The following is a 27223-nucleotide window of genomic DNA, read 5'->3' as shown; positions in this document are numbered from 1 at the left end:
AAATACTGAGTAAGCTCTCTGAGCGGTGGCTCTGTTTAGCCCTGTGGTGGAATTTAGGCCAGTGTGTGTGTGTGTGTGTGTGTGTGTGTGTGTGTGTGTGTGTGTGTGTGTGTGTGTGTGTGTGTGTGTGTGTGTGTGTGTGTGCGCGTGTGCGCCTGGGATCCAACCTGAGTTAAAAGCATTAAACTGAAGCTCTAGCAAGACAAACCGCATCATCAGCATTAACCATTCGCTGCATTATGCTACCAGCTCACTTTGCACATGCCAGCCAGTTGTCATGTCTTTTGTGTTAGTTTCTGCCAGTCCACAGTTAACCAGGAATCTTTCTGAACTGGATGCAATGTGCGAAAAGTTGACAGATCACCAAATTACTGGCAGAAGTGAAAATGAACGGCTGACAAAAGGGGAAAATGTAGCATCCCACAAAGACTTTTCTGTTGACAGAGGCACAATGGGAAAAGCAAAGCCAGCTAAATCAACTTTTAGAAAATAAAAATCACCAAAAAAAAAAAAACAGGATTTGCGGTGTGTCAAAGTGGTTGGTTAGAGTATCTTACTCACTTCAGGCAAAATTTACCGATTCTGTGCAGTTGGCTGGGATTTTGTTTTGCCATGCCAGTCAATCTGTAATAAAAAAAAAAACCTGTAGCCACAAGCCCAAAGCTCAAAAGCGTTTAAGCCACACTGTGCCTGAGGTCTGCAACTGTCGGGTTGATTGATGAAAACTGCTACCTCCGCAGCCTCAGTGCGAGTGCATTTTTGTATTTGCAATTATCTGTTCCTAAATGGTCAAAAGTAATTAGACATTTGTGATACTTGTGGAGAAGCAAACTGTATCTAATATCAGAATGCAATATTTATGCAGTTTATCCAGTGATAAAGCTAAAAAGTCAGAAGAAATTAAGTGGGATTTTTTGGGGAGCTTGTGCAAATTTTTTTTTCCCCATCACAAGAAATGAGTAGATCAAGACCGCTTTCTTTAGTTTAGTTTGTTTCCCAAATCAAGTATCTACCCAGATTAATCGCGGCCATGTTCCGTTTCTGAAGACATTTCATAATAACAAACAAGAACGTCCTTGTGTATCCGTATTGACACTGGACAAAGGCTGTATTCTTCACCAAGCCTACAATTTATATCTCATTATGCTCAGAATTTCCATGGCAGTCTGCCTTCTGTGTGACATTTCAGTCTCTGCTGCTTTAAATATTCCCTGGTTGCTCCCTAAATTAAGAATGAAGCGTACTGTCAAAATTGTGACATCATGAAAGTGGGCTTTTCCAGAGGTGAGTGTTTCCCACTGAGTGGGAGTGGTCACAGCTGAAAGGAGGAACTGTGCGTTCAATGCTGCTCTGTTCCACATTTTATACATGAGTTACATATTGACTATGTTAGAATGCACTCTGTGCATGAGGGTTACACAGAGTGGACACCAGTCGGATCAGTGTTTTACACTTTTAGGTGAAAATTCAGAATGCAAAAGATACACTTTTTATTGACCAGATGATGCACAGAATTGTACCTCGGTATGTATGCATATATGTCCTGTCACCTGCTCTTGAGTTTTCTTTAGTTTTTCTCATCAACATTGTTTTTCTTTCTAGTTTTGGAAAGCGATCAGCAGGCAGCTTGCGGCGTGGATGTGAGTGCATCGTTCTAGAACCATCTGAAATGATAGTGGTGAGTCCCTTTTTTTAAAGTTTATCAGGTAGACGTTAAACGCGTTGCCATACTAACACTTGTCACACTTTCAAACGCACTGACAAGTGCACAAAACACAATTTTAACCCACATTTACAAAAAGAATCAGTCACATTGTGTTCACATTGCTGACTCTTCAATTCAGTTATTATTTATTTATTTATTTATTTATTATTATTATTATTTAGTTTATATAGTGTCGAATCTCAACAAAGCTGCCTCAAGGCGCTTCACACAAGCAAGGTCCAGACTAAAATTACTTCAACCAGATTTGTTTTTTTTTTGTCTCCATGTGGCACAGATATTAGCTTGTTGTGTAGGATGAACATGTCAAATCAGATTTTCTACCACTGATATGTAATACTTGCAACCTGCAACTGTGGCAGAGTGTGGAGGGAAGTCACTTCCATAAATAGTTGTAGATATGATTCACTTCTCTTCCCGCTTTATGTGACTGGTTACGGAAGGGTCACTTCACATACAGGTCACTTGAAAAAATTGCTATGAACTGTCCAAATGAGAAAATCAGATACTGGGGGAAATAAATGATGCTGATTACTTTAGCTAGTAATGTGAATGCAACATAAGATTAACATGCTCTCACCTGTCATTCTTCCTCTGGCCATGATACTTGTAAAACACCATCATGCATACAGTATCCCTTCTACTTGTGATGATTTGAGGCCACCTCTATTGATATTTTATTACAGCCTCTACACAAACTGCTTTCTTTATCGGTGTTGTTGTTGGATTCTTTCCAGCGTGTGGTTGGCTGGTAAAAACTCTGACCCAATTCTATGGTAAATCAAATGCTGGCTCAGTGAAGTTGCTGAAAACAAATGACTCCTTTCTCACAGGAACGCAGATGCATTGCGGCCTTCTGTTGAACAGAAGCACTGTTAGGATCACAGATGAGAACAGTTAGTGTTTTGTTGATGATTTCACTATGAGCCTGGCAGTATGCCACAAACAAAATTGCTGTTGCACAGTTTCAAACAGCTGTTGATCACAGTGCTATAACAAAATGTGTGCGCAGTCACTATGATTTTATGTGACACAGGACCTTGCAAACTCCAGGTTCAGTTATAATAAACAGTATGGGGTCAAACGTTTTAAACTGCCCAGTTTACATTTTTATAAACCCACTATTTAGCCTCAACTATCCTATCTGCAAGTTGGTTAGAGCAAGATCAATATGGATTTTTCTGGGGTTAATACCGATATTAGGGAGTGAAAAGTTTACTATACTAACATATCTGTGGATTTTATAAAAAAGTCTGATTTCTACCATTTTGTTATCAAACCCTTATGATAAAGAAATATAAATGAGGCTTGATGTTTTACAGTTTAAACATGAACTTTATTATCAATGAATTTAAATATAACCAACAGCCAAACAACATATGTCACACTGCCATCCCTTATTTATTTATCTATTTTCCAACCATAGGTGCGTATTTAAATCTTTTTGTGCATGCCATGTTTAAAAGCAGCGGTTGTTTTTACAAGAAGACTGGTGGCTGATGGGATTCCCTATTTATGATTATCCATCGTTTGTGCTAATGGTACTTCAGGCCACAGGGATATGGACACTATCCCATCACATATACAGCCAGAGTTGATTCTCATTCCAGGCCATTACAGGGTTTAAACACAGGGGACAACCATTCACTTGCACATTCACTCACCAATCTCTCAGCATAATGATCAGCTTATAAAAGGGGGTGTGTTTGAAAAAGTTTGCAAATGACCACCTTAATTGTGTATAAAATAACAGTTCGGCGTCACTGCAGTCACAGATCATCTCCGTAATCTCCCTTTGATGTGCTGTAATCACCACGATGATTTGTCTGTTAACTGAGCTTCTGGCAGCTACACGCAAGCTTCCATTAATGCCACCGTCGACTCTGTGTCGCGCTCTCTCCGTTAGTCTATTATAGCAAGAAACCCAGCCTGTAATTGAGATTTAATTTGTGCTTCTAGAATACAGATTGTCCTCCAGTCTGAACTGAAACTGTCAGGGTTGATTTCTCTGAAGGCTTTCTGCTCTATGTTAAAAAACCGACAATGGAAGTTTTTTGAACAGTGCCTGTAGTGCCTGTGTTTTAAAATCATAAATTGTCATTTTTTAAACTTGTATATTGTTACTGTGACTGGAACAAATGATTTATTTGTTAATTGCTTGTATTTTATATATTTTAATGGTTGTCTTATTGTTTATCTTGTCTACTATGATGTGTGCTGCTGCTTTTCTTGGCCAGGTCACCCTTGCAAAAGAGGTCTCCATCTCAATGGGTTTTTGTCTGGTTAAATAAAAGTTTAATAAACATATATTTGAGAATAACCTCCTCCAGGCCCCAGATTGTTGTGCACTTGGGTGTGAATGGATTTGGGGTTACGTAAACAAGAAAAAAGAGATGTAATACATAAAACATAAAAATGTACTATTGACATGTAGGAACTGTGCGCATGCATGCATACATGCATGCATGCATGCAGACGGAAATGGGGATAAGCACTTATATACAGAATTGCGCTTAATCTAGCACTCATGCTCAGCTTTGCTGTCGTTGTTATGGCAGCAGTTGGTACAGCAGAAAGGGATTTTAGTGGCGTAATCCCAAAGACTGAGTGTTGTGAAAAGTGAAGCTGCAGTTAAATTATTGGGTGAGAGGTGAGAAATGTCTCCATTTCTTTCAAAAGTCCATATTCTTTCAAAACCCAAATCCAGTAGACATATGTTGAATTTTAATGTTATTAAAAAAAAAAAAAGTTCAGAAAACTAGATTATAAATTCAGTAACTGCTGTTATAAAACTTGAGTTGACTTGAATTTGAGATTTTTTTTTTGGTATCATAACTAAATGTGACTTTACTTTGTAATTTCATCAGAGTGATTATATCTAAAACTTGATATTCTTTTTCTGTGATTTTATTTTTTCCCTTTATTCCTGCGTCAAATTCTCTCTCTGTTTATCTAACCGTCAATCACTGTGTTTGCTTTTTGCTCTGTCTTTGCTTTTTCTCTCATTTTGTCTCGCCTGTGTCTTTCCTGTGTTTTCATTTCCACACTCTCGCTCTTGCTCTCCCTCTCTTTTGGTGCTGTGAGCACCCTTTGACGTAGGTGTACAACGTGCAGCCCACACACACTTCTATTTTTAAGCAATAAGAGGGACGGGAGGTAGCAGGGGCATATGAAGAGGGTGGGGGCTGTTGGGAGTTTGTAATCGGGAGGGTGTGAATGAAGATGAAGGCAGTCACTCCTTCCTGTCTTTCTTCGCCCATCCCTCCTCCCCATCATATTCAGGTGGACTATATGGATGAAAATGAGGAATACTTTCAGCGACAAGCCTCGCACAGACAGTCTCGCCGGCGGTTTCGGAAGATCAACCAGAAAGGGGAGCGGCAGACGATCATCGACACAGTCGATCCGTACCCCACTGGGAAGCCACCCGTAGCTCGGGCGTACCACACGGTGAGTTGTACCCCGTGGCAAGCGGTTTGCTGTGTTATCCTCGCTGCCGTGGGTTGCTGTGCACTTCTGACGCGACTAATTTTTGCTCAGTTTGTGGTGTGCTCCTTGTGCAGTTCTGAAAACACTCATCCCGCTGTGTTTGGCGTACACTTAGCTGGCCTTGGGTATTGTCAGTTGTTGTGTTGTGCCTTCTTTGATGAGCACTCTTGTCCCACAGAGTGCCTTTGAGCCTGTTTTCCTAATCCTTGTACCCCTGAGCCATCTTCCCTCTGGTATTTAATTGTTGTTTCATTCTTTGCAGTTGCTACAGTGTTGTGTGTTTGTAGTTACTGCTGGATTTTGTGTCTTTCTGCTCTCACCATAACGAATGGGTTGTCATGTGTTGAGTATCCTAAAGGTTTGTGTGTGTGAAATCTGCACTCTAGAAAGCTTGTTCATGCCTCTTTTAGTTCTGTGATTTGAGATTATATGGTATAGATCTTGTGACACAAAGTTGCCATGGCTTCAGTTTGCACCAACATGTGTGAGTTGAATTAAAATGTAAAGTTCTTTTGGAACAAACTTGAAGAAAGGAAGAAGAAACAGTCAGAAGTCTTGTTTTTCATACTTCTCCTTTGCTAAACATCTAATAAAAGTGGAAGTAAGTTGTTAGAAAGATTTGTATGCATAATAAAATGCCTGTTTTTGTATTTTGACACCAGTATCATGATTCCTTTTAGAATGATGCACCAGAAACTGCTGTTTGAGGCTTGTCACTTTAGTTTTAACCATTTAAAAAAGCAGTGTCGAAGGTATATGTACCAGATCCTCAGCACCTTTGATCAGTTCTTGCCAAGAGTTGATCAATAGCAATATCAGGAAAGTTCCAATTGTTTTATTATAGGGAACTATTGAAAAAACATTGCCTACCAAATCGAGCTGAGTCATTTGACCCACATTCATTTCATGCAGTTTAATAGACATAAATGTTGTGATGCCTCCTTATTTCTGAATCTGGCAGCTGTTTAAGGAAGATTAAACCACGTTTCCACTCTCTTCCCCCTAAAGGAAAGGTCAGAATATTAAACATTTCCCTATCTCTCTGTGTGAAACAATTTTTAAAAAGTTTCTCTAGTCTGGACCTTGATTTGGTTGTTCTCGGAGGATGACCAGGCCACTACGACACCCTGCGGGTGTACGATATATCATTACTGCAATAGTCAGATTGTGGGACAAGGCAAGTCAAATCAAACACCTCACTCGTCACCTTCTTTAGTGGTTGAGGGGTGTTTTTTTTTTTTTTTTTTGTTAATTTCCCTTTTTCATATTAAGCGACATGCAGATGGTACACGTCAAGTTAACCACAACTTGTCTCTTACTTGCAGTGCTTGTCTGTGCTGTCAGTGTTGAATAGTAGTGAAAGATGTTTCTGCAAGCCTCCTCTTATATTTAGGACTTTTATTGTGAAACATCAGTCTGGAAGAACTGCATATTTTCTTTCTGTTGTAGTTGACTGCAAAAGAAGCTCTTCTCCATGTGACAGAGCTTAGCTTACGGTACCTTTGCTTTTGGCAGAACTGTGCAAATACTGAGCAAAACAAGGAAAAACACAAAAATGTCTGAAAAATCAGTGTCAATTTATTTTCAGGTTGCAAAAAAGGATAATTTGGACCAAAAACAGGTCATTTGTTGAGTAAGTTGAGAGTCTTTCAATTTTTTTTTATTTTAGCATTTTAAAAAAATCTTTGTAATTGTTCCAATTATTCATTCTTTCCAAATAAAGCCTTTCAAGTTGTATTCAGGAAAATTCCTGCATTTTTCACATTGTAATGTATCAGACGAAGAACAATCACAGTAGTTTTTTGCCAATATCGTGCAGCCCTATCCTGCATTGTCCTTTTTTTTTTTTATCTCTGTTACTGATAGCAGTAGTTAATGCATGGGATTTATGGTATGGGGAACCAGCAGAAGCAGTCAGCATGTTTGCATTGCTCTTCTCTACTGGAAGAAGTGCTTGTCAGTGAAATCACCTGCTAAAGTGGTTGATTTGAAAGATGATGGCCCTCCATAGTATAGGATTAGCATCCCTGCATTAGATAAAGTGGAGAACAGCAGAAGATGTGCAGGAATGTTGTGTGGTTTTTGGAATAGAGCTGTGTATAGACTGAGTAGATGGGGACTAGCATAGATTTGAAGAATGTTCAATCTTCCAGGGCAATTTACTCGAGTCAGACATCCATCCTTGTCAGTGAGCGTATGGACAATTGTGGCCATCCTTAGTTGGACAGACTGCTATGCTGGAAAGGATGTACTACTTAGATTACTCTGAAGAACTGAAGGATAATGAACTGTCTGAAGATTCTCCAATGATGCACTGAAGAAAAAACAAAGCAAAGCAAAACTCCTGTTTATTTTTTGTTTGTAGGAGAGTTTGGGAAAAAGTTTGTCTTGGAGGAATGGACAGAAAAAACAAAATACGAGGTCTATTAGAAAAGTATCCAACCTTATTATTTTTTTCAAAAACCATATGGATTTGAATCACGTGTGATTACATCGGACATGCTTGAACCATCGTGGGAATGCGAGAGTTTTTTCACGCCTGTCGGTTACGTCATTCGCCTGTGGGCAGTCTTTGAGTGAGGAGTCGCCCACCCTCTCGTCGATTTTTTCATTGTTTAGGAATGGCTCAGAGACTGCTGCTTTGTTTGATCAAAATTTTTTCAAAACTGTAAGGCACAACTGAGTGGACACCATTCGATAAATTCAGCTGGTTTTCGGTAAAAATTTTAAAGGCTGATGAGAGATTTTGGTCTGGTAGTGTCGCCGTAAGGATGGCCCACGGCGCCTGACGGTGATCTGCGCTTCGAGGCGGCAGCGTCTCGCCGTTTCAAGTTGAAAACTTCCACATTTCAGGCTCTGTTCACCCAGGAAGTCGTCAGAGAACAGAGAACTTTCAGAAGTCGGCATGAGGAGTTTATTCGGACATTCCATTGTTAACGGACATTTTGTAATGAAAAAGAACATGCGGGCAGAGTCGCATGTCGGGCCGCACCCAACCGCGTGGGGTCGCGACAGGAAAAACACCTCCATTGGAAACCTTAACGGGCAAGTTGGAACATGCCCAAGCTGTTAAACAATTTCTCAGTTACTCACTTGTTGAAAGCCATCAAAAGCCGCCTGAATTTTACAAATGGTTTTCAACACGGAGGTGTTTTTCCTGTCGCGGCGCACACAGATTTGCCGAGTCGTCACGGAAACGACTTGGCGAATTTGCGCGCATGTCTTTCATTAAAAATGTCCTTAAACAGTGGAATGTCCGCATAAAGTCCTCATGCCGGCCTCTTCTGAATCTTCTCTGTTCTCTCACGACGTCCTGGGTGAATTAAGCCTTAAATTAGAATGTTTTCAGGTCGAAACAGGCCGATGACGGCGCCTGGAAGCGCTACACGACGTCCCACTCCGTGGGAAGTCCTTACACCGACAGAAACACCCCATAATCTCTCATCAGCCGTTAAACTTTTCACAGAAAACCAGCTTAATTTCTCGAATAGTGTCCACTCGGATATTCCTCACAGGTCCAGAAAAAAATTTGATAAAGCAACGCGCGCCGTCTCGAGCAGCGTGTGAAACAAAGGAATTCAGCTGAGAGGGCGGGACCACATCTCACTCAAGGCCCGCCCACAGGGAAATGACGTCACCGACACGCATGAAAAAACTCACACATGCACACGAGGGTTCAAGCATGATTGGTGTAATCGCACGTCATTCAAATCCATATAGTTAAAAAAAAATAAAAGGGTCGGTTTATTATCTAATAGACCTCATATGGTGATCCACTTTCATCAGCGACTGGTACAGGATGTTTTTCTTCAGTTTGTGGTCAAATCAATGACTTTGCAATACAGCACTGTACAGAGTGAACTGTACAGAGTTGTTCTCAAAGAAAATATAACCTGTAGAGTTCCAGGTATACATGAACCAGCCAAATTTGCAACCTTGTGACATAAAATAGCCTCATATCTAATATCTGTTCTATACTTATGAAACTGCATTTTTAGCATTTGTGTCTGTTATTTTTCCACAACATAAGAAAGTACAAATACTTCATATGTAAGATTTATATGGCTTCTGGTTGTGCTTGTTTAAAAGCTGGTCCATTTGTATTGCTGTAATGTGTTTCCTTCTGATTTGGCTACAGCAGGAGATGCGTTTGTTGCTCTTTGTGGTGCACCGGGTCTTTTCCTTGTATGCTGTTTTCTTGGGAAAAGGAAGCAAAACGCTTTCACACTAATGATGCAAATACACAGCATGCATTTGCTGCACACTGCCTGTTCTGCACAATTTCATCGCATTCTCTTCATTCCCGACACTCCCATGGGGTTCTGTCAGTGTGCCTCGTTCTGCTTGGAACGCTATGAAACGTCGTTTTCTTCCTGTCTGCATCCAACCCCACCCTGTTTCTAAATTTAAACTCCTCTTGCTTTGGAATCAAATGATTGCACTGAACTTTCTCATGGCCTGACTTCTCCTGTCACACACTCATCTGTCCTCACGCTAGCACTTTTCCTGTGGGAAGGATGGAATGGGTGCTATGGCAACCAGCGGTCCCAAATGGGCTCTGCTCGAGTGCACTTAGAAGTACAGTAGGGAAGGGAGCTAACTTAACGAGCGTGCACTGATGCTGTTGCTGGTGCTGAGTAACGGTGAGGAAACAGGGAAAAGGGGAGGAGGGCGATGAATTTGGGAGGACGCTAAGCTGACATAGTAAGCTAATCTCAAGAAGTGCTCAGCTTTTCTCTGCTACCCTGAGGCGTATTTAGGTGAGATATATACCGAGGAGAAATTTGGAATTGAGGAAAGAAAATCTCTACAGCAGCAAAGGTTTCATTCAGCATCATCACTCTTTTTGAGGCAAATATGCAGACAAGTATCAAAACATCTGAGCACCACTAAGTAGAAGTCATTGTGTATGGAGCTAAATCAAGACCAAAAGTTTTGTAATATGAAAATAAAAAAAGATTGAAAAAATAAATTTTTAAACTGAAAATTAAATTTTTGTAATCTGAAAATAAAAAAGATTAAAAAAATAAATTTTGAAACTGAAAATTCAATGTTTGCTCTTGAATTTTATAATCATTTAAAAAGTATTATCAAAATAAAAATGTGTGCTCTCCTGTCACTCACAATTCCACGCCCCTCTCAATCGAAGCCATGCCCTCCCACGCCAGAACGGGGCCAAAAGTTTGAAACTGAAAATAAGATCTGAAAGTGAAAAAAGATCTGAAGGTTAAAAAAGAAATATGAATGAAAATAAATTATTTGATGAAAAAATTACAGAGCTGAATTACAGAGCTAAGGAAAAACTCCATCTGAGGAAGAACCCTTAAGCAGACCAGACTCAAAGGGGTGACCCTCTGCTTGGGCCATGATACAGACACAAATTACAAAACAATTCACAAAACTAACATACAGGAAATGCTGTGCATAGGGCGGTTTCTGGAACAGATATCACTCCCATCTCTGGATGGAGTCGCACCTCAAACAGAGAGAAAATAAAAAAGCAGAATCAAGCATCAGAAAGACAAATACAGTGTAATTTGTCAGCATTAAGCAACAAGAAAAACAGAAGAAATACTAAGGTGATCACCGGCCACTAGCCCTAAGCTTCACTAAAAGACCCAGGATTTAGATAAAGTTGAGGCGGCCTGCTCCGTTTCCTAATAAAATCAATTAAGAGTAAAAAGTGTAAAACTATACTATGCCAGTATGCTAGCAATATGAAAGGGAAAATAAGTGCGTCTTAAAGGGTCCCTGCCACGTTATGACGTTTTTACATATTCTTGAAGAATAAAAAAGTTTTTTCCACATGTTGTCTTTGTTTTTTTTACCATAAAATTACACTGAACAAGTATTTAGACGTTTCGTTACTCATCTGAGAATTTGAATTTACCGCCTCTGAGTTGACCTACTTTTTCGCTGCGACGGATGTGACGTCATTCGAGTAGATGTCTCGCAGCGCCGCTCTGTTTACCAACACAGCAGACACGGACAGCGAAGACATAGTGCGCGATTATAGCGAAGATTTAAGTGACATATCGATTGTTTTTGAAGAAGATGAGGACGTTTCTGATGAAAGGAAGCCACGGTAAAAATAATGGGTGGCTCCAAACCATGTATGTTCCAGCTGAAGGCGACAGAAAAAGGATGAAGCTGCAGCTGACAGCAGCAGCATTGAGGAGGACGATATAAGCTGCTGAATGGTTTGTTTACTCACCACTTTCTTATAAACGATCATTTATTCCTGGCACGGTGTGTTTGTGTATGAAAAAAAATATTTGAACAGCATAGCGTGCTTAAACTCAGGAGTTTGTTCTAAAATCAATGAAAATAAAGTTTCTGTACATTCTGTATATATTTAATCATTTATAAGTCAGTTTCTTGTGATTGCTAATTCTTCACTTTTTATTCAAAGCAAATGATTGCAAATCTTTATCCAAAAAGCTGTAGACCCACATGGGATGGGGGGAAAAAGATTTCTAAATAAAATAAAATTTTACTTCTATATCTGTTGTCAAATTTTATCAGACATAATATTGTAGAAAAATGTTTATGCTAAATGGAGACTTTCCTGTCTAAAATACTCATAGAGAACATCTGTAATCATAAATTGTATCACATCTAATGTACTTTGAATGAACATAAGTCAGAACAAAAAACAGGCTGTTCAGTTTACATGCATATGTATATTTGGAAAACACAAAAATGTCAATGTTCTGTTTTTTTCAGGTGCTCATGTGAACACAGTCAGCCGATGCCACTCGTGATCGAGTCTCGCTGTTGCATGGAAATTTCTGCAGTCCTGACGGAGATGCAACATGGTGGTGAAAATCCTCAATGTGTCACACAGCTGGCTAGTTTCTCGATTGTGTGTTTGGATGCAGATGTCCTCAGAGTGGCACACTATGCCTACATGATGCTCCACAGTACGAGTCAGCACATGAAATACTTAGAAAGTTTCATTTACATGGTTTATAGAAAAAAGTAAAAAATATTCAAATGCAAAAAGAATGAACTGTTGTTTTGAACATCAATCCATGCTATTTTTTTGTTGCAGAAAGTATCATCCTATCGCATATCGGCAATTTGTGCGGTTGTGCTGGGGACACTTGGGAAGGCAAGAAGGGTGCCACAACCAGCTTGTGTTGTATTCAAAATAAGGAGTACTTTTCCATCACCATCATCCGATTACACTGGCTTCCAGTTTCCTCCTCTGGAGTGAGGGCTCGGGCTCATCGGTGGTACCTGGTCCGCTTGGCAGCATCAGCCTCAGCTTTGTCCGTTCACGTTGGCTGCTCAGTGGAAGAGGATCATTGGTGGGGATTTCTGGTCGGTTTGGTGTTTTGCAGATCTGAAGAACCTCTTTTGCTGTTACTCATATAGACTGAATAAAATGTTTTTTTAACAAATTGTAAAACACTTCTCATTTGAATGAAACAATGTTAAACTTATGTGAAATTGTATTTTTATTCATTTTATCATGCTATTTAAAAATATACAAATAACAATCTGTTTTGTTTTTTGTTTTTTCATTTTCCACATACCACATGTTGGATATGTGGCTAACTTTCTCACTGTGAATCCTCCTCTTTTCCACTAAGGAAAGTATATTCTGAACCTTGGTCTCTCTTGCTTTGTCTGCTTTTGTTGTCTCCCTGCATTTTCATTAAAATGAAGGGTTGCCACCAAAGTCCTAAAACAGAAGTTAAAACAACATTAATAAAAGCATTGCTTATATACATTAAAAAATGCTGTTTGAAAGTTAGGGTGTTATTGAGATAACATAGAGAACTTACCTGCAACGCTGACCCTGATATGAGTAGGAGACTCGATCACGAGTGGCATCGGCTGACTGTGTTCACATGAGCACCTGAAAAAACAGAACATTGACATTTTGTGTTTTCTAAATATACATATGCATGTAAACTGAACAGCCTGTTTTTTGTTCAGACTTATGTTCATTCAAAGTAGATTAGATGTGATACAATTTATGATTACAGATGTTCTGTATGTGTATTTTAGACAGGAAAGTCTCCATTTAGTATAAACATTTTTCTACAATATTATGCCTGATAAAATTTGACAACAGATATAGAAGTAAAATTTTCTTTTATTTAGAAATCTTTTTCCCCCATACCATGTGGGTCTGCAGCTTTTCAGATAAAGATTTGCAATCATTTGCTTTGAATAAAAAGTGAAGAATTAGCAATCACAAGAAACTGACTTATAAATGATTAAATATATACAGAATGTACAGAAACTTTATTTTCAGTGATTTTAGAACAAACTCCTGAGTTTAAGCACACTATGCTGCTCAAATATTTTTTTTCATACACAAACACACCGTGCCAGGAATAAATGATCGTTTATAAGAAAGTGGTGAGTGAACAAACCATTCAGCAGCTTATATCGTCCTCCTCAACGCTGCTGCTGTCAGCTGACAGCTGCACTTCATCCTCTTTCTGTCGCGTTCGGCTGGAACATACATGGTTTGGAGCCGCCCATTATTTTTACCGTGGCTTCCTTTCATCAGAAACTTCCTCATCTTCTTCAAAAACAATCGATATGTCACTTAAATCTTCGCTATAACCGCGCACTATGCCTTCGCTGTCCATGTCTGCCGTGTTGGTAAACAGAGTGGTGCTGCGAGACATCTACTCGAATGACGTCACATCCGTCGCAGTGAAAAAGTAGGTCAACTCAGAGGCGGAAAATTCAAATTCTCAGATGGGTAACGAAACGTCTAAATACTTGTTCAGTGTAATTTTATGGTAAAAAAACAAAAAACAAAGACAACATGTAGAAAAGCTCGTAGAAAAAAACGTCATAGCGTGGCAGGGACCCTTTAAGTCTGGACTTGAAAGTCTACAGAATCTGACTGTTTTATTGACACAGGGAGATCATTCCACAGAACAGGGGCACAATAAGAGAAAGCTCTGTGACCCGGAGACTTTTTAGTGACCCTAGAACACACAGCCCAGGCCGGTGCGTAGGGTTTAATTAGGTCATCTAGGTAGAGAGGTGCCAGTCCGTGAACATTTTTATAGGCTAGTAGCAGAACCTTAAAATCTGATCTCACTGGGACAGAAAGCCAGTGAAGAAATGCACGGACATTTCTTATATATAACAACTATCAAATGCTGAAGGTGAAAGGAAGTTTCACCAAAATTACATCAATCATTTGAAAAGGTAATTCCTGCTATGATTAAATGATTCTAAAACGCATTTTACTAATCTTGAAATAACAGTGGCTGTCTAGGGGGAAAAGAGATTTTTTATGCACATACCATTAAGATTGAGAATGTTGACATGCACCATTTTTGATGTCCTATTCCATTATTAGACTGTATGGGGAAAAACTTGCTGATCCCACATGTGGTTTAAACATGGCAGCCCAGAAAGTACAAAATGATAAATTAGTTTTCTTTGTGAAGTTTATTGTGAGGTCTGATACCCCAAAATGGCAGTTTTTGTTGTGATTATAGTGGTAACCAGTCTTAGTGTATACCTCCATATGAGTGGATGTTTAGTCACGTTTATCTGTAGAGACAAATCCTGTTTACTAGTTATCGTTAAGCATAAGTGTTTCTCTGTAGATGTTAAGTAGCAGAAACAAATGGAAATGTGCATTTGACAGCATGAGCTGAAAGATACTGGACAAGAGCCCATAAGCCTCTAACAGCAAGAAACTTTGGGTAATCCAAATATTGACCAGATTTAATGTAACTGAAGGGTGTTATCTTGGAAGAATGCACTGTTGTGAATGCCACTCTGTTTTTAATAGGTTTAATTAAAAACGTTGCCACAATTGTCACAAAGCGTAGTGGAAAAGTTGGTGTTACATCATATACAAACCATTAAAATTTGGGCCCAATTTACCCAAATCAAAAATTTAAAAACATAAATACTTTTATTTGCAAACTTGTTACTAGAACTAATGTAATTCAATGTGATTAAACTGTCTACTGTGATGTGGATGCCAGTAAAATTTGTGGCAGATCAAAAGAAGGATTTTAAATGAAATATATATATATATATATATATATATATATATATATATATATAATATATAGGGAGCAGTTACATATGTGAGATTGTTTTCCTAACTGGGCAGAGCCAGGCATTAAAAAAGTTATTTCTGTTGTTGCTGGGTAGGGCTTTGTCACCTCTGGTGGAGGTATGCTGAGTGCCCTTCTAGTTATTTATTGGAAAAGCAGCAATGAGGAAACCAGGTCTGGTTCTACAGGTAAGAACGAATGAGAACCAGGCATAGTTTTGTCTCATGTTTAAACACAGAATCATGCAGGTAGTAGTTGCTTTACAATGACTAATTATCAATTAGAATTATTATTATTAATTACTACTAATGTTGTTTTGGAAGCAAAAACATGCACCTCCTTGTTGTCCTTAAATGATGGAAGGAATTTTCAAATATCTTTTCCATTTTGCCCACTTCCAGTTTGTTGTAGGCCAGAGTTCCAGGCCCGGTTCTTTAGCCCTGTCGTTCCCAACCTGGGTTGAAGTTCCTTTTAGGGAGTCGGCAAAGATCACAGGGGGTGTCTGATACTTTGTTTGCTCGGAGATGATCAAAATAACAAATTCACCCATTAAATGGTAAATGGACTGCATTTATATAGTGCTTTTCCATCTGCATTAGTCGCTCAAAGCGCTTTACAAATAATGCCTCGCATTCACCCCGATGTGAGGGTGCTGCCATACAAGGCGCTCACTACACACCGGCAGCAATAGGGGATTAAAGACCTTGCCCAAGGGCCCTTAGTGATTTTCCAGTCAGGCTGGGATTTAAACCTAGGATTTTTTGGTCTCAAGCCCAATGCCTTAACCACTACACCATCACCTCCCCTTACACTTACTTGATAATCAAAATTAATTAAAAAGATAATTTTCTTTGGATGAATCAAGGGGTGGGGGGAGGGAGGGAAACCTATCACGCCAGTTTTAGCCTGTCGACGTCTGTATCCAGGCCCAGTTCTGCAGTGGCTCCCTATTTTAAAATGTACTAAAGTCTCAACATAAAGCTAAATTGCTGTGTATGCATAATGAGGTGTGACCTGCCACTGCCAGCCACAGCCTTCAGTGGTCCATTACATCTTTAGCCAAGAACACAAAACTGTAGCTGCAAGGTCACAGGCTCAAACCCTGTAATGGCTGGTGTGTGTTAACAGCTGTGTAGTGCTGGCTCAATACCTAAAATATAAACTAACCCAGGAGTAGAACTCCCAGTGGGAGTGCTGCCATGTACAGCCTCCTCGCTCCACCATGTGGCGCACAGCTATGGTCTGTTTGAAGTGAGATTAGTTGACGCTTAGGATTCAGTGATTTGCAAGGTATTTTGGGGACAAGTAAATAGAATCTCATTTAAGAACCATTTTCCAAGTATTTAGCTTCTTTTGTGTTTGTTTGAATGAGTACTGCTTTGACAGAGGTTTGAATTATTGGTGAGTCATCATAGCATTAATCATCAGCTGTAATTTATGTGCTACATTTCAAGTTGGTTCAGTTTATCTCATTGTTAAACTAAATATCGCAAACACATAAGCGCAGAGATTAAATAGAGCAACAAAATCAAATGATCAAATCATAAAAAATGTTTTAATCTTGAAGAAGGTTCAGAGCAAGTCCTCACATTTTGACAGGGATTAGTCCCACATGGATCTTTGATATCTCGTTATAGACTTGAATATTTTCTGATGGAAATCTGTAGAATCTAGCAGCCAGTGAAGTGTGGATGTGCGCTCTATGTAATCGCCACTGCAGCGCTGTGAACACATTGCAGCTGAGCGTTATAGTTCAGATAACAGGGCATGGCAAAATTAAAAAAAAAAGCAGGCTGCTTGTAATAACAGGTTGGTCTTTGAACTTGATCCAGAGAGAAGAAAGTCTCGATCTTTGCAATTTATCTGAGGTGAGATGGCAACTTTGGCTAGACTTCTAATGTTTTCTTCAAATTTATGTTTTCCGTTGGGGAAAGTGTAGTGACACGGACCCACAACAGGGGGCGCAAATGAACGGTCAATAGATGAGCCAAAAGGTAACAATTTAATGTTGTGAATGTGCACAACGATTATACAGACAATCTCAGAATCTGATAGCAGTCAATACACAAAGGTGACGTGTGGGCAGGCTCGAGGATAGAAGACGTCTGTCCTGAGAAGAGCCGGAACCACACAATTTCTGCCGCCACTGAACCTGGTGAATACTGGAGCCGCCAAGTCCCGAATTCCCAGGTGATCACCGTCCCCGACTGTCGGATCTGGTACTGCTGGCGAGGAGCATAAACAGTGAGATGTGGGTGTGTGCACACCCAGTAACAAAAACAGTCAGAAGGTGGAAAGTCACCTCCACCTCTAATCACACACTCGTGCAGCTCCTGTTAAATCACTTATCTGGAAGGAGTGAGAGGCGAAGACGTCGCTTCTCTCACTAAACGCCAACCCAGCAGAGTGCACCACAGGATAAACGGCTGCAAAACAGATCAGACGTAAGTCACAGTTTGGATACAGCAGAGAATATTACCTTCACAGGTAGATGATATCTCAGCAGCGAGGTGGAGATGACGTCCGGTCTTTATGGAGTGGATTGATGAAGTGGAGATGGGTGACAGCTGTCATGAGTTGATGAGGGACAGCTGTCAACCCCGGCTGTGTCTGTGGCGGCAGCGCCCTCTCGTGCCTGAAGCCCGCACTTCAGGCAGGGCACCCTCTGGAGGTGGGCCAGCAGTACCTCCTCTTCTGGCGGCCCACACAACATTTTCTGTCATAAACCACACCCATTTCTTTCGTTGCTGATAACATTTATTATCTTTTGATTTAAAGCAGGGCTCACAAACCCTACTCCTGAAGATCACCTGCTCCGCGTGTTTTCCACATGTACCTTCTGCAACCACAACTGATTTGTCAAGTTTTGTGTTTCCTAGCTCTTGATTGGCTGAACACCTTTGTATTGGTTAATTAGCAGTGGGTGGAGCAGTGAGTGTTAGAAAAAACAGCAGGACAGGGTTGGTGATCCTTAATTTAAAGTATAGTGAAGTCATTGCTCAGCTCAAGATTTGTTTATTTCAAAGTATCTTAATATAGGAAATATTATGCCACATTTTGAGGTCTTCACCTGATGCCCTCGTCTAAGTATGTCATGTGTGAAAATCAGAATTATTTTCTAAAACAGGATGCCATTTGGAATGTACGAGTATCACAGGTTTCCTGATTGTTGTGACATCACTACACTGATCCTTGGATGTTTCATTCAACCACAGTTGAACAATTTATTTCTAACGGTTTTTTTCCCTTTGTCCTCTTCATTAGCAGAGATGTATAATCTCTGCTTCCCATCTTACTCTGTTTCTATACATTTGTTTCTTTTTCTGCTTTTATTTGTCCTATCACACTCTGTGGTCTGCAGGACATAATGTTTTTGTGTGCGTGAGATCAGTATATAGTAGACACTTTATTCATACCAAAGGTGCCAGCTTCTAACTCGGATTAGATTTTGGACACACTCAGTGAATATACGAGGTCTGTTAGAAAAGTATCAGACCTTTTTATTTTTTGCAAAAACCTGATGGATTTGAATCACGTGTGCTTGCATGAGCAAGCCTTGAACCTTCGTGCGCATGCGTGAACTTTTTCACGCCTGTCGATTGCATCATTTTCTGATAAGCAGCCTTTGTGTGAGGACATGTGCAGTGCGCTCGGCGGATTTTCATTACAAGGAAAAAGACGGAACGACTGGAGCAGCGCCGCATCAAATTTTGCCAGAAACTTGGCGACAGCCAGGTGGAAACCATTCGGATGATTCAGACGGCTTTTGGTGGCTTTTCAGTCGTGTGACTATCCGAGAAATTGTGGAAGAGGTGGGCATGTCACAGCATGTCCTGTGAGACTTCAACACGGAGGCGCTTTTGCGCCGCCGTCAGCAGCAGTATGAATTTCACAGCCACTCTTTTCATGGCCAAATCTTCTGTCACAGTGGAATGTACCAAAAAAGTGCTGATGTCCACCTCTTCCGCAATTTCTCGGACAGTCACACGATGGTTCCGCATCACCGCAGCGTTCACTTTGGAATGATCTGATCATTTCAGCATGTTGATGGCTGACTGGAGCGTGGCTCGCTCTCCACCGTTGTGCGGATGTCTTTAAACCGGTTGTACCGCTCCTTAATCTGTGTGATGCCCACAGGATCGTCACCGAAAGCCATCTGAATCTTCCGAATGATTTCCACCTGGCTGTCGCCCAGTTTCTGGCAAAATTTGATGCGGCGCTGCTCCAGTCGTTCCGTGTTTTTCCTTGAAATGAAAATCTGCCGAGCGCACAACACACGTCCCACACAAAGGCTGCTTACCAGGAAATGATGCAGTCAACAGGCATGAAAAAGTTCACAAATGCGCACGAAGGTTCAAGGTTTGCTCATGCAAGCACACATGATTCAAGTCCATCAGGTTTTTGCAAAAAATAAAAAGGTCCGGTACTTTTCTAACAGACCTGGTATGTGCATACTAACTATGGAAAAAAACAATTTTGTGGGTACTCACAGCAATACTAAATGGTAGACAGTTAATTTTTATGCCCTATGTACCACAAATGGAAGCATTTGCATACATTTCCATATTATTGAGGGCAGAACTTATTTTTGTGGTGCAGGTTAAACATGGCAGTAGCCCAGTGCTTCACCTCCATATTCAGTTTAGTTTTTTGTTATTCCATATAATATATAGTACAGTGTTCATTGACAGGTACAGTGCATCTGGAAACTATTCACAGTATTTCACTTTTCAGTTAAATACGTTCACGTTACAGCCTTATTCCAAAATGGAGTAAGTTCATTTTTTCCCCTCAAAGTTCTACTCACAACACCCCATAATGACAACATGAAAAATGATTTTTCTTTTGCTTTTTTGCTGTTTTGTTTTTTTTTTTTTTTAATTTTTGCAAATTTATAAAAAAAACAAAACAAAAAAAAAACTATGAAATCACATGTAGGTAAGTATTCACACCCTTGCCTCAATACGTTATTGATGCACCTTTTGATAGCAATTAGAGCCTCAAGTCTTCTTGAATAAGATGGTGCACCTATCTTTGGGCAGTTTTGCCCATTCCACTTTGCAGTACCTCTCAAGCTCCATCAGGTTGGATGAGGAGCGTCGGTGCACAGCCATTTTCAGATCTCTCCAGAGATGTTGAATAGGATTCAGGTCTGGGCTCTGGCTGGGCACATTCACAGAGTTGTCCTGAAGCCACTCCTTTGATATCTTGACTGTGTGCTTAGGGTCATTGTCCTTCTGAAAGATGAACCATTGCCAAAGTCTGAGGTCAAGAGTGCTCTGGAGCAGGTTTTCATCCAGGATGTCTCTGTACATCTTTGCCTCAAACCTGACAAGTCTCCCAGTTCCTGCCGCTGAAAAATGTCCACACAGCATGATGCTGCCACCACCATGCTGCACTGTAGGGATGGTGCCAGTTTTTTCCAAACACGATGCCTGGCATTCGCATCAAAGAGTCAATTTTTGTCTCATCAAACCAGAGAATTTTGTTTCACGTGGTCGGTTTAGATGGGTGGCCAGCTCTAGGAAGAGTCCTGGTGGATCTGAACTTCTTCTATTTACCGATGATGGAGGCCACTGTGCTCATTGAGACCTTCAAAGCAGCAGAAATGTTTCTGTACCTTCCCCATATTTGTGCTTCAAGACAATCCTGTTTCAGAGGTCTACAGACAATTCCTTTGACTTCATGCTTGGTTTGTGCTCTGACATGCACTGTCAACTGTGGGGCCTTACATGTAGACAGGTGTGTGTCTTTCCAAATCATGTCTAATCAACTGAATTTACCCCAGGTGGGTTCCAATTAAGCTATAGAAACATGTCAAGAATGATCACTGTAAACGGATGCACCTGAGTTCAATTTTGACTTTCATGGCAACCTGTATTTTCTTATTTATTTATTATAAATTTGCAAATATCTAAAAAAAAAAAAAAAATACATTTTTCACGTTGTCATTAATGGGGTATTGTGTGTAGAGGTTTGAGTAAAATTTTATTTAATCCATTTTGGAATAAGGTTGTAATATAAAATGTGGATGAAGTAAAGTGATGTGAATACCTTATGGCTGCACTGTATTTCAGTGGTTCTCTTAGCTTCATAGTGGCTCATATTTGGAATTTAAAAGTCTTTATGTTAAGTAAGAGCACATGCTGTGGTGTGCCCATGTGCTACACTGACTTCCTGTCTGTTGTTAAACTTACCCACAGGGAAATGCTGTTTAAAACGTGAGTTCCACATAAAGAAAAAAGTGCAATTTACTATCCTCCCAGAATTTAAGTTTCTGTTCTTCCCTAATTATTAACTTACCTCTTTTATTTTATTATTGTAAACCTTGGGCACATCTGCTTTTTTCACAAATAATTCTTTCCTTCCACCACCACCTAGACACTCTCCAAGCACACATAAAAAAAAAAAAATAAAAAAAAAAATCTGGATTTGACCAGTGGTCACTAGGGCAAGTGAAACCTCCAAACAGCTGTTGTATAATTAGACAACCAGCGGGAGGCAGACAGATCAATACTCTTTCACTCTTTCCTCTACCCAGGTGGCCTGAGGGTTGGCAAGACCTCCCTGTAATCAGAAGGTCACAGGTTTAATCCTAGTAATAGGCAAGGGGTTCAGCAGTGGTCTCTTTCTGTTTGTGCCTCCTTGATAATGGCACTATTTAATCATTGCTTATTACTTCTAATTGCTTTATATGCAGCATATTTATAGGTGACATATAGGCAACAGTGACCATAGCAACTACAGCCCCATCACCCTAACATCAGTGGTGATGAAATGCTTCGAGAGGCTGGTCCTGCAGGAGGAAGTGTACTTGGCAATTAGGAAACACTGCAGTAAAATGCTTCTCTTGGCCACTGAATACACTAAAATATCATTAGACATACAGGGAAGTACAGAGTGTTGAGCTGCCAAGGTACACGTGTGCACATTCACTTCATTAAATGTAAAGGAATGTTTTAAAACCACTAATTAAGTAGACTACTTCTTACCTTATCAGTACCGCCTCTGCTTCATTTAAAGCGATAACTTCTTTCCATCTCATGTATAAGCAAAACATAAAATTAATCAACTGAATTTGAATTAGATTAATTTTGAAATTTAAAAATCTATTTTCTTCTTGTAAAACGAAAAGAGGTGTGGCCAGCCCTGTCGGAACACATCCAGATTACCTTGTCCACATTTGCACAATGGCCTCCAAAGCGCATGTAGACAACAGGTAGATGACACAGACTGCAGTCATACAGCCATAAAAGGCACTGCAGACTGTCCAATGTCCAAACATCTGGATGGCAAATGCGGGACCGGAGTGCTGTGTTCCTCGTGTGTGTGTGTGTGTGTGTGTGTGTGTGTGTGTGTGTGTGTGTGTGTGTGTGTGTGTGTGTGTGTGTGTGTGTGTGTGTGTGTGTGTGTGTGTGTGTGTGTGTGTGTGTGTGTGTGTGTGTGTGTGTGTTTTATTATCATGATGAAGAGTGCCACATACATTTCAACAGTTCCTTTGTGCTCCGGGGGTGAACATTATTATACGTGGCACGTGCAGGTCATACCGGCAAACTTTGCGGTGCCAGATCCATCTTGAGGTTCCCTCGTATGCGCTTAAATCGTTTCGGATCCCGTTTTTCCGCCATCAGAATATGTAAATTTATTTTTCTTTATTGTTTATTTGATGAGGACAGTGCACATTAATGAACACTTTGTACATTTTCATGACATAGTGTAAATATGCCAGATTTAGCTAAAAGCTGCTTTCCATCTGTAGTCCTCAGACACACAACAACAAACAACAATTACAATAAATACAAAACATTAAATTATATGCAATACATCTCACCTGTGTTGACAGGTTTGATTGATTTTGAGCCATTTTGTAAGCTCATCTTTAAAAGCACTCAGGGTGGGACTGTCTCGTATAGTTGTTGGAAGGCTGTTCCAGTTTGTACAGCCCTTCACAGAAATGGCGTTTTGTCCTGTGGCAAATTGCGGTCACATGGTCGTCAGATTACACATGGATCACCATCGGATAGGTGTCCCATCTCGATGGCGCCCGGAGGGTTTTGAACATGTGCATCACACTCGGGGCTGCCGGCCGATTTTGACCAATTGTGTCGACTTCCGCACATGTCACAGTGTTTTGGAACTGAAATCTGACACTTTTTGGATGTGCACCTATTCATAATTCTGGCACCATTCTGCGTGATTCCGGCTATGTGTGAGTGGTTATTAGGTATGGAGCAAGGGCTGCTGGGTGGACCTTGTAAACCCAACAAATCACAGATTGGTCAAACACAAGCTACTTTCACTGCCTGTCATTTGCATAATATTCATGTTACATGGAACAGTGAGACTTCTTAAATGATTAAGAAGTCTGTATGCAGCCTAGTCATACTTCCCAATTAGTTTCGGTGTCAAAGGCAGATTCATATCCTCTCTTCAAAGGTGAAGTTGTGGTTGCAGAAGGTACATGTGGAAAACACGCGGAGCAGGTGATCTTCAGGAGTAGGGTTTGTGAGCCCTGTTTTAAATCAAAAGATAATAAATGTTATCAGCAACGAAAGAAATGGGTGTGGTTTATGACAGAAAATGTTGTGTGGGCCGCCAGAAGAGGAGGTACTGCTGGCCCACCACCAGAGGGCGCCCTGCCTGAAGTGCGGGCTTCAGGCACGAGAGGGCGCTGCCGCCACGGACACAGCCGGGGGTGACAGCTGTCACTCATTATCTCTTGACAGCTGTCACCCATCTACACTTCATCAACCCACTCCATAAAGACCGGACGTCATCTCCACCTCGTTGCCGAGATATCATCTACCTAAGGAGGTAAATTCTCAGCCGTTGTGATTGTCCGTTACAGACAATATTTTTGCTTGTGCTATTTTTGCAGTTGGGTTTCTGTGAGTGCTTGTAGCTGAGGCTGAGTTGGGACTGACGCCTTCTCACCCCAACGTTTGATAAGTACACTTACAACTGCACGTGTCAGTTTTCTGAATGAGAGGTGGAGGTGGAATATCCACCATAAGTGTTACTGGGTGTTCATACACCCACATCTGATTGTTTCTGCTCCTCGCCAGCAGTACCAGATCCGACACGCGGAGACGGTGGCCACCTGGGGACTCGGAACTTGGTGGCTCCAGTATTTTCCAGGGTCGGTGGCGGAGGAAATCGTGTGGTTCCGGTTCTTCTCAGGACAGACGTCTTCTATCCTCGAGCCTGCCCACACGACACCTTTGTTAATTGATTTTTGTACATATTCTGTAATCTGCTGTGTTGAGTTGTGCTATTCATAACAGTAAACAGTAAAGTGTTCATATTTGACTTCCTCCATTGTCCGTTCATTTACGCCCCCTGTTGTGGGTCCGTGTCACTACACTTTCCCAACACTTCTTCTTGATTGATGTCTTGGTATACACACTTTTAATTTAGAGACAGTAAAGTGTAATTCTTGTTAGGAAAAAGTTGTTTGATCACCCCCACCCCCTTCCATTTTTATGTGAGTTTGTAGAAAGTGTGCTCTTGAATTAGTAGAAACCACATGATTCTACTAGAACAAGATCAAGGATCTAAGTCTTATCCATCATCGTCTTGTGTGTTTAATGTAATTATACGAAGGATTTCAAAGTCAACATAGCAATGCTGTCCTCTGCTTTAAATCCTAAACACAGAGCAACTTTTAATTGGAGTGTTATTGTCTTCATAGAGGTCAAGTGTCCTGCAGTGCTAATCAGGGGGATTCAGAAGTTAAAGGGATCTCTTCAGTAATCTGCAGGCATGCCAAAATGGAAGGATGTGTGTGCAAGCCAGAATAATAATGTGCAGTATGTCTGGGTTCACTCTTGTACTTGAACGAGAAAAGTTTTTAACCTTGAAAATTCATTCTTAAAGCAATAAAGTTCTGTATGATAGAATTTTCCTCTTGAGGTGACACTGTTCATGTCAATGAAATATTTTATGTTTTTTTTTCTAAGAAAGAAGTAAATATTTGTGTTATGAGCATATTGAAGATGGCCTTTTGTTTTCACAGTCATATATGACACCTTTTAAAATATGTTTGTGGGGCTAAAGAGCTTAAGACATATTACACGGTTAATTTCTAAGATGGGCCATTTTCGTTAGTGTGATGCAGAAAACTGCGGCTTCTCAAAGTCCCATAGAGGCTTTCGCCATAACTTTTCACATCCTTGACTGACAACTGGCATAACTTTAATCTTCTCTGCTTCTTTTCATGGCTCTCCTTAACCCTGCTGCCAGGAATGCAATAAAGCTCAGGTACTGTATCTTTTAACACTCTTGTCTGTTGTGTACGTGTGTGTGGCTGCTGTGTATTGCTTCCTAGCGGTATCTGTCTGTATGGTTGTTGGTAGTTTATATTTCTGTTGTCTTCTCCTGGTGGACTTCTTCAACAAATTCCTTCTTTTGCTTTGTTACAATGTCTATCTTGTAGATCTAAAAGTAAGCTTTGTTGGTTGAGAAGAGCTAGTGTGGAAAGAGGATGTGGGTGTCATCCTGTGGTGATATAGAAATGATTACTATCATGCTGGCGGAGCTTGTGGGCCTGTAAGCGGAGCTAGTGGCGACAGTTTCACTGATTGAGTCATCTCAATACAACACCTCAACACTGACGTGCTTGATAATGGTATTGACTGTTTAGAGTTATGTGCTGATTATTATTGCTGCTGTGTGGGTGGCACTGGGTGTTGATGATGAAATTGGAAAATTCGCTTTTAACAAAGCTGTTTAAATGTTACCAAAATGTGACAGGATGGAAAAAAAATACCATCAAGTTCTCAGATGTATATCATCTTGCACTGTTCAGTTATGTTGATATTGTGGGAAGTGAAAATAAACTCAGAATAGACAGAAAAAAATTCCCCTACACAACATCTTCCGTTGCATAAGTGGGGACAGTAGCAACACTTCACTCTAAGAAATGAAACATACACTCTTAGGCATAAAACGTTGAATTTACAGTGGTCCCTTGTTTATCGTGGGAGTTACGTTCTAAAAATAACCCACGATAAGCGAAATCCGCGAAGTAGTCAGTGCTATTTTTTGCAATTATTATCGATGTTTTAAGGCTGTAAAACCCCTCACTACACACTTTATACACTTTTCTCAAACAGGCATTAACATTTTCTCACTTTTCTCTCCTGTGTAAACACACTCTTTTTTTCTTCTTGGCGAGAAGATTATAAACAGACACACGCAGAACTCTCCCTTCGCTCACTGCCTCCGGAGGTATGAATGCGGGACCCGCAAAGAATCCAAGTCCTCTCTCAGTGGCCACGGAGCTCTGCGGCTGCGGTCAACATCCGCATCAAAACAGTGAGTGTAGTCTCTGGACCTGTTGCCAGATTTGGCGCAGCTCCGCACAGCAGACAGGAGGGCGGTGTGAGCGGCCCACTGCTGCGTTTACCGATCCCGCAGACTCAGTAAGCGCATCGGAGGCAGTGAGAGCAATCGCGGTGATGCCGACTGGTGCCGCGACCGGCCCGCCTGATAAGGACGCAAAACACAATGAGCTGTTAAAAAAAAAAAAAAAAAAAAAAAAAAAAAAGCATGCAAAATTGCACTAAAAAAATCCATGAAACTGCGAGGCCGCGAAAGGTGAACCGCGTTATAGCGAAGGACCACTGTAATTGATAAAGTTAAGGTAACCTTTTCCACATAACATTGTCAATTAAGTGCAAACAGTATTGTAATTGAAATTAATTAAATCAAATGAAACATTATTACTTAAATCCCAATATTGTTTTGCACTTAATTGACAGTTATGTGGAAAAAGTTACCTTAACTTTATCAATTCAATTCTACATTTTATTTCTTAGAGTGCTGTTTTTTGTTTGTTTGTCTGTTTTAATGGTAGCATTTGACATTTTTCTGTAGTGATAGACCAACTTCCTCTCTCTCTTTTTTTCCTCTCAAAAAAATCTGACATTTCTTCTGCCTTTGGGACGAGTCAGAT

At 40.4% G+C, this 27223-nt stretch overlaps 1 protein-coding gene across 6 annotated transcripts in view; it reads left to right on the top strand.

The window, feature by feature from the left end:
* The window catches only part of rapgef2 (Rap guanine nucleotide exchange factor (GEF) 2), a 206587-nt gene that overhangs the window by 117488 nt on the left and 61876 nt on the right, over positions 1-27223 (top strand). For 4 of the 6 annotated variants that reach the window (XM_034182089.1, XM_034182090.1, XM_034182087.1 and 1 more), the window contains exons 5-7: positions 1603-1678; positions 5006-5173; positions 25510-25527. In XM_034182089.1, coding sequence (XP_034037980.1) covers positions 1603-1678; positions 5006-5173; positions 25510-25527 — 262 coding nt within the window. The remainder of the gene's footprint in view (positions 1-1602; positions 1679-5005; positions 5174-25509; positions 25528-27223) is intronic. The other 2 variants (XM_034182092.1, XM_034182088.1) reach the window with 1 other exon arrangement.

The sequence above is a fragment of the Thalassophryne amazonica genome, chromosome 11 (genome assembly GCF_902500255.1).
Source record: "Thalassophryne amazonica chromosome 11, fThaAma1.1, whole genome shotgun sequence".
Taxonomy (NCBI): domain Eukaryota; kingdom Metazoa; phylum Chordata; class Actinopteri; order Batrachoidiformes; family Batrachoididae; genus Thalassophryne; species Thalassophryne amazonica.
Note: the sequence above shows the minus strand (reverse complement) of the source record. Positions and strands in the feature narration are given on the sequence as shown.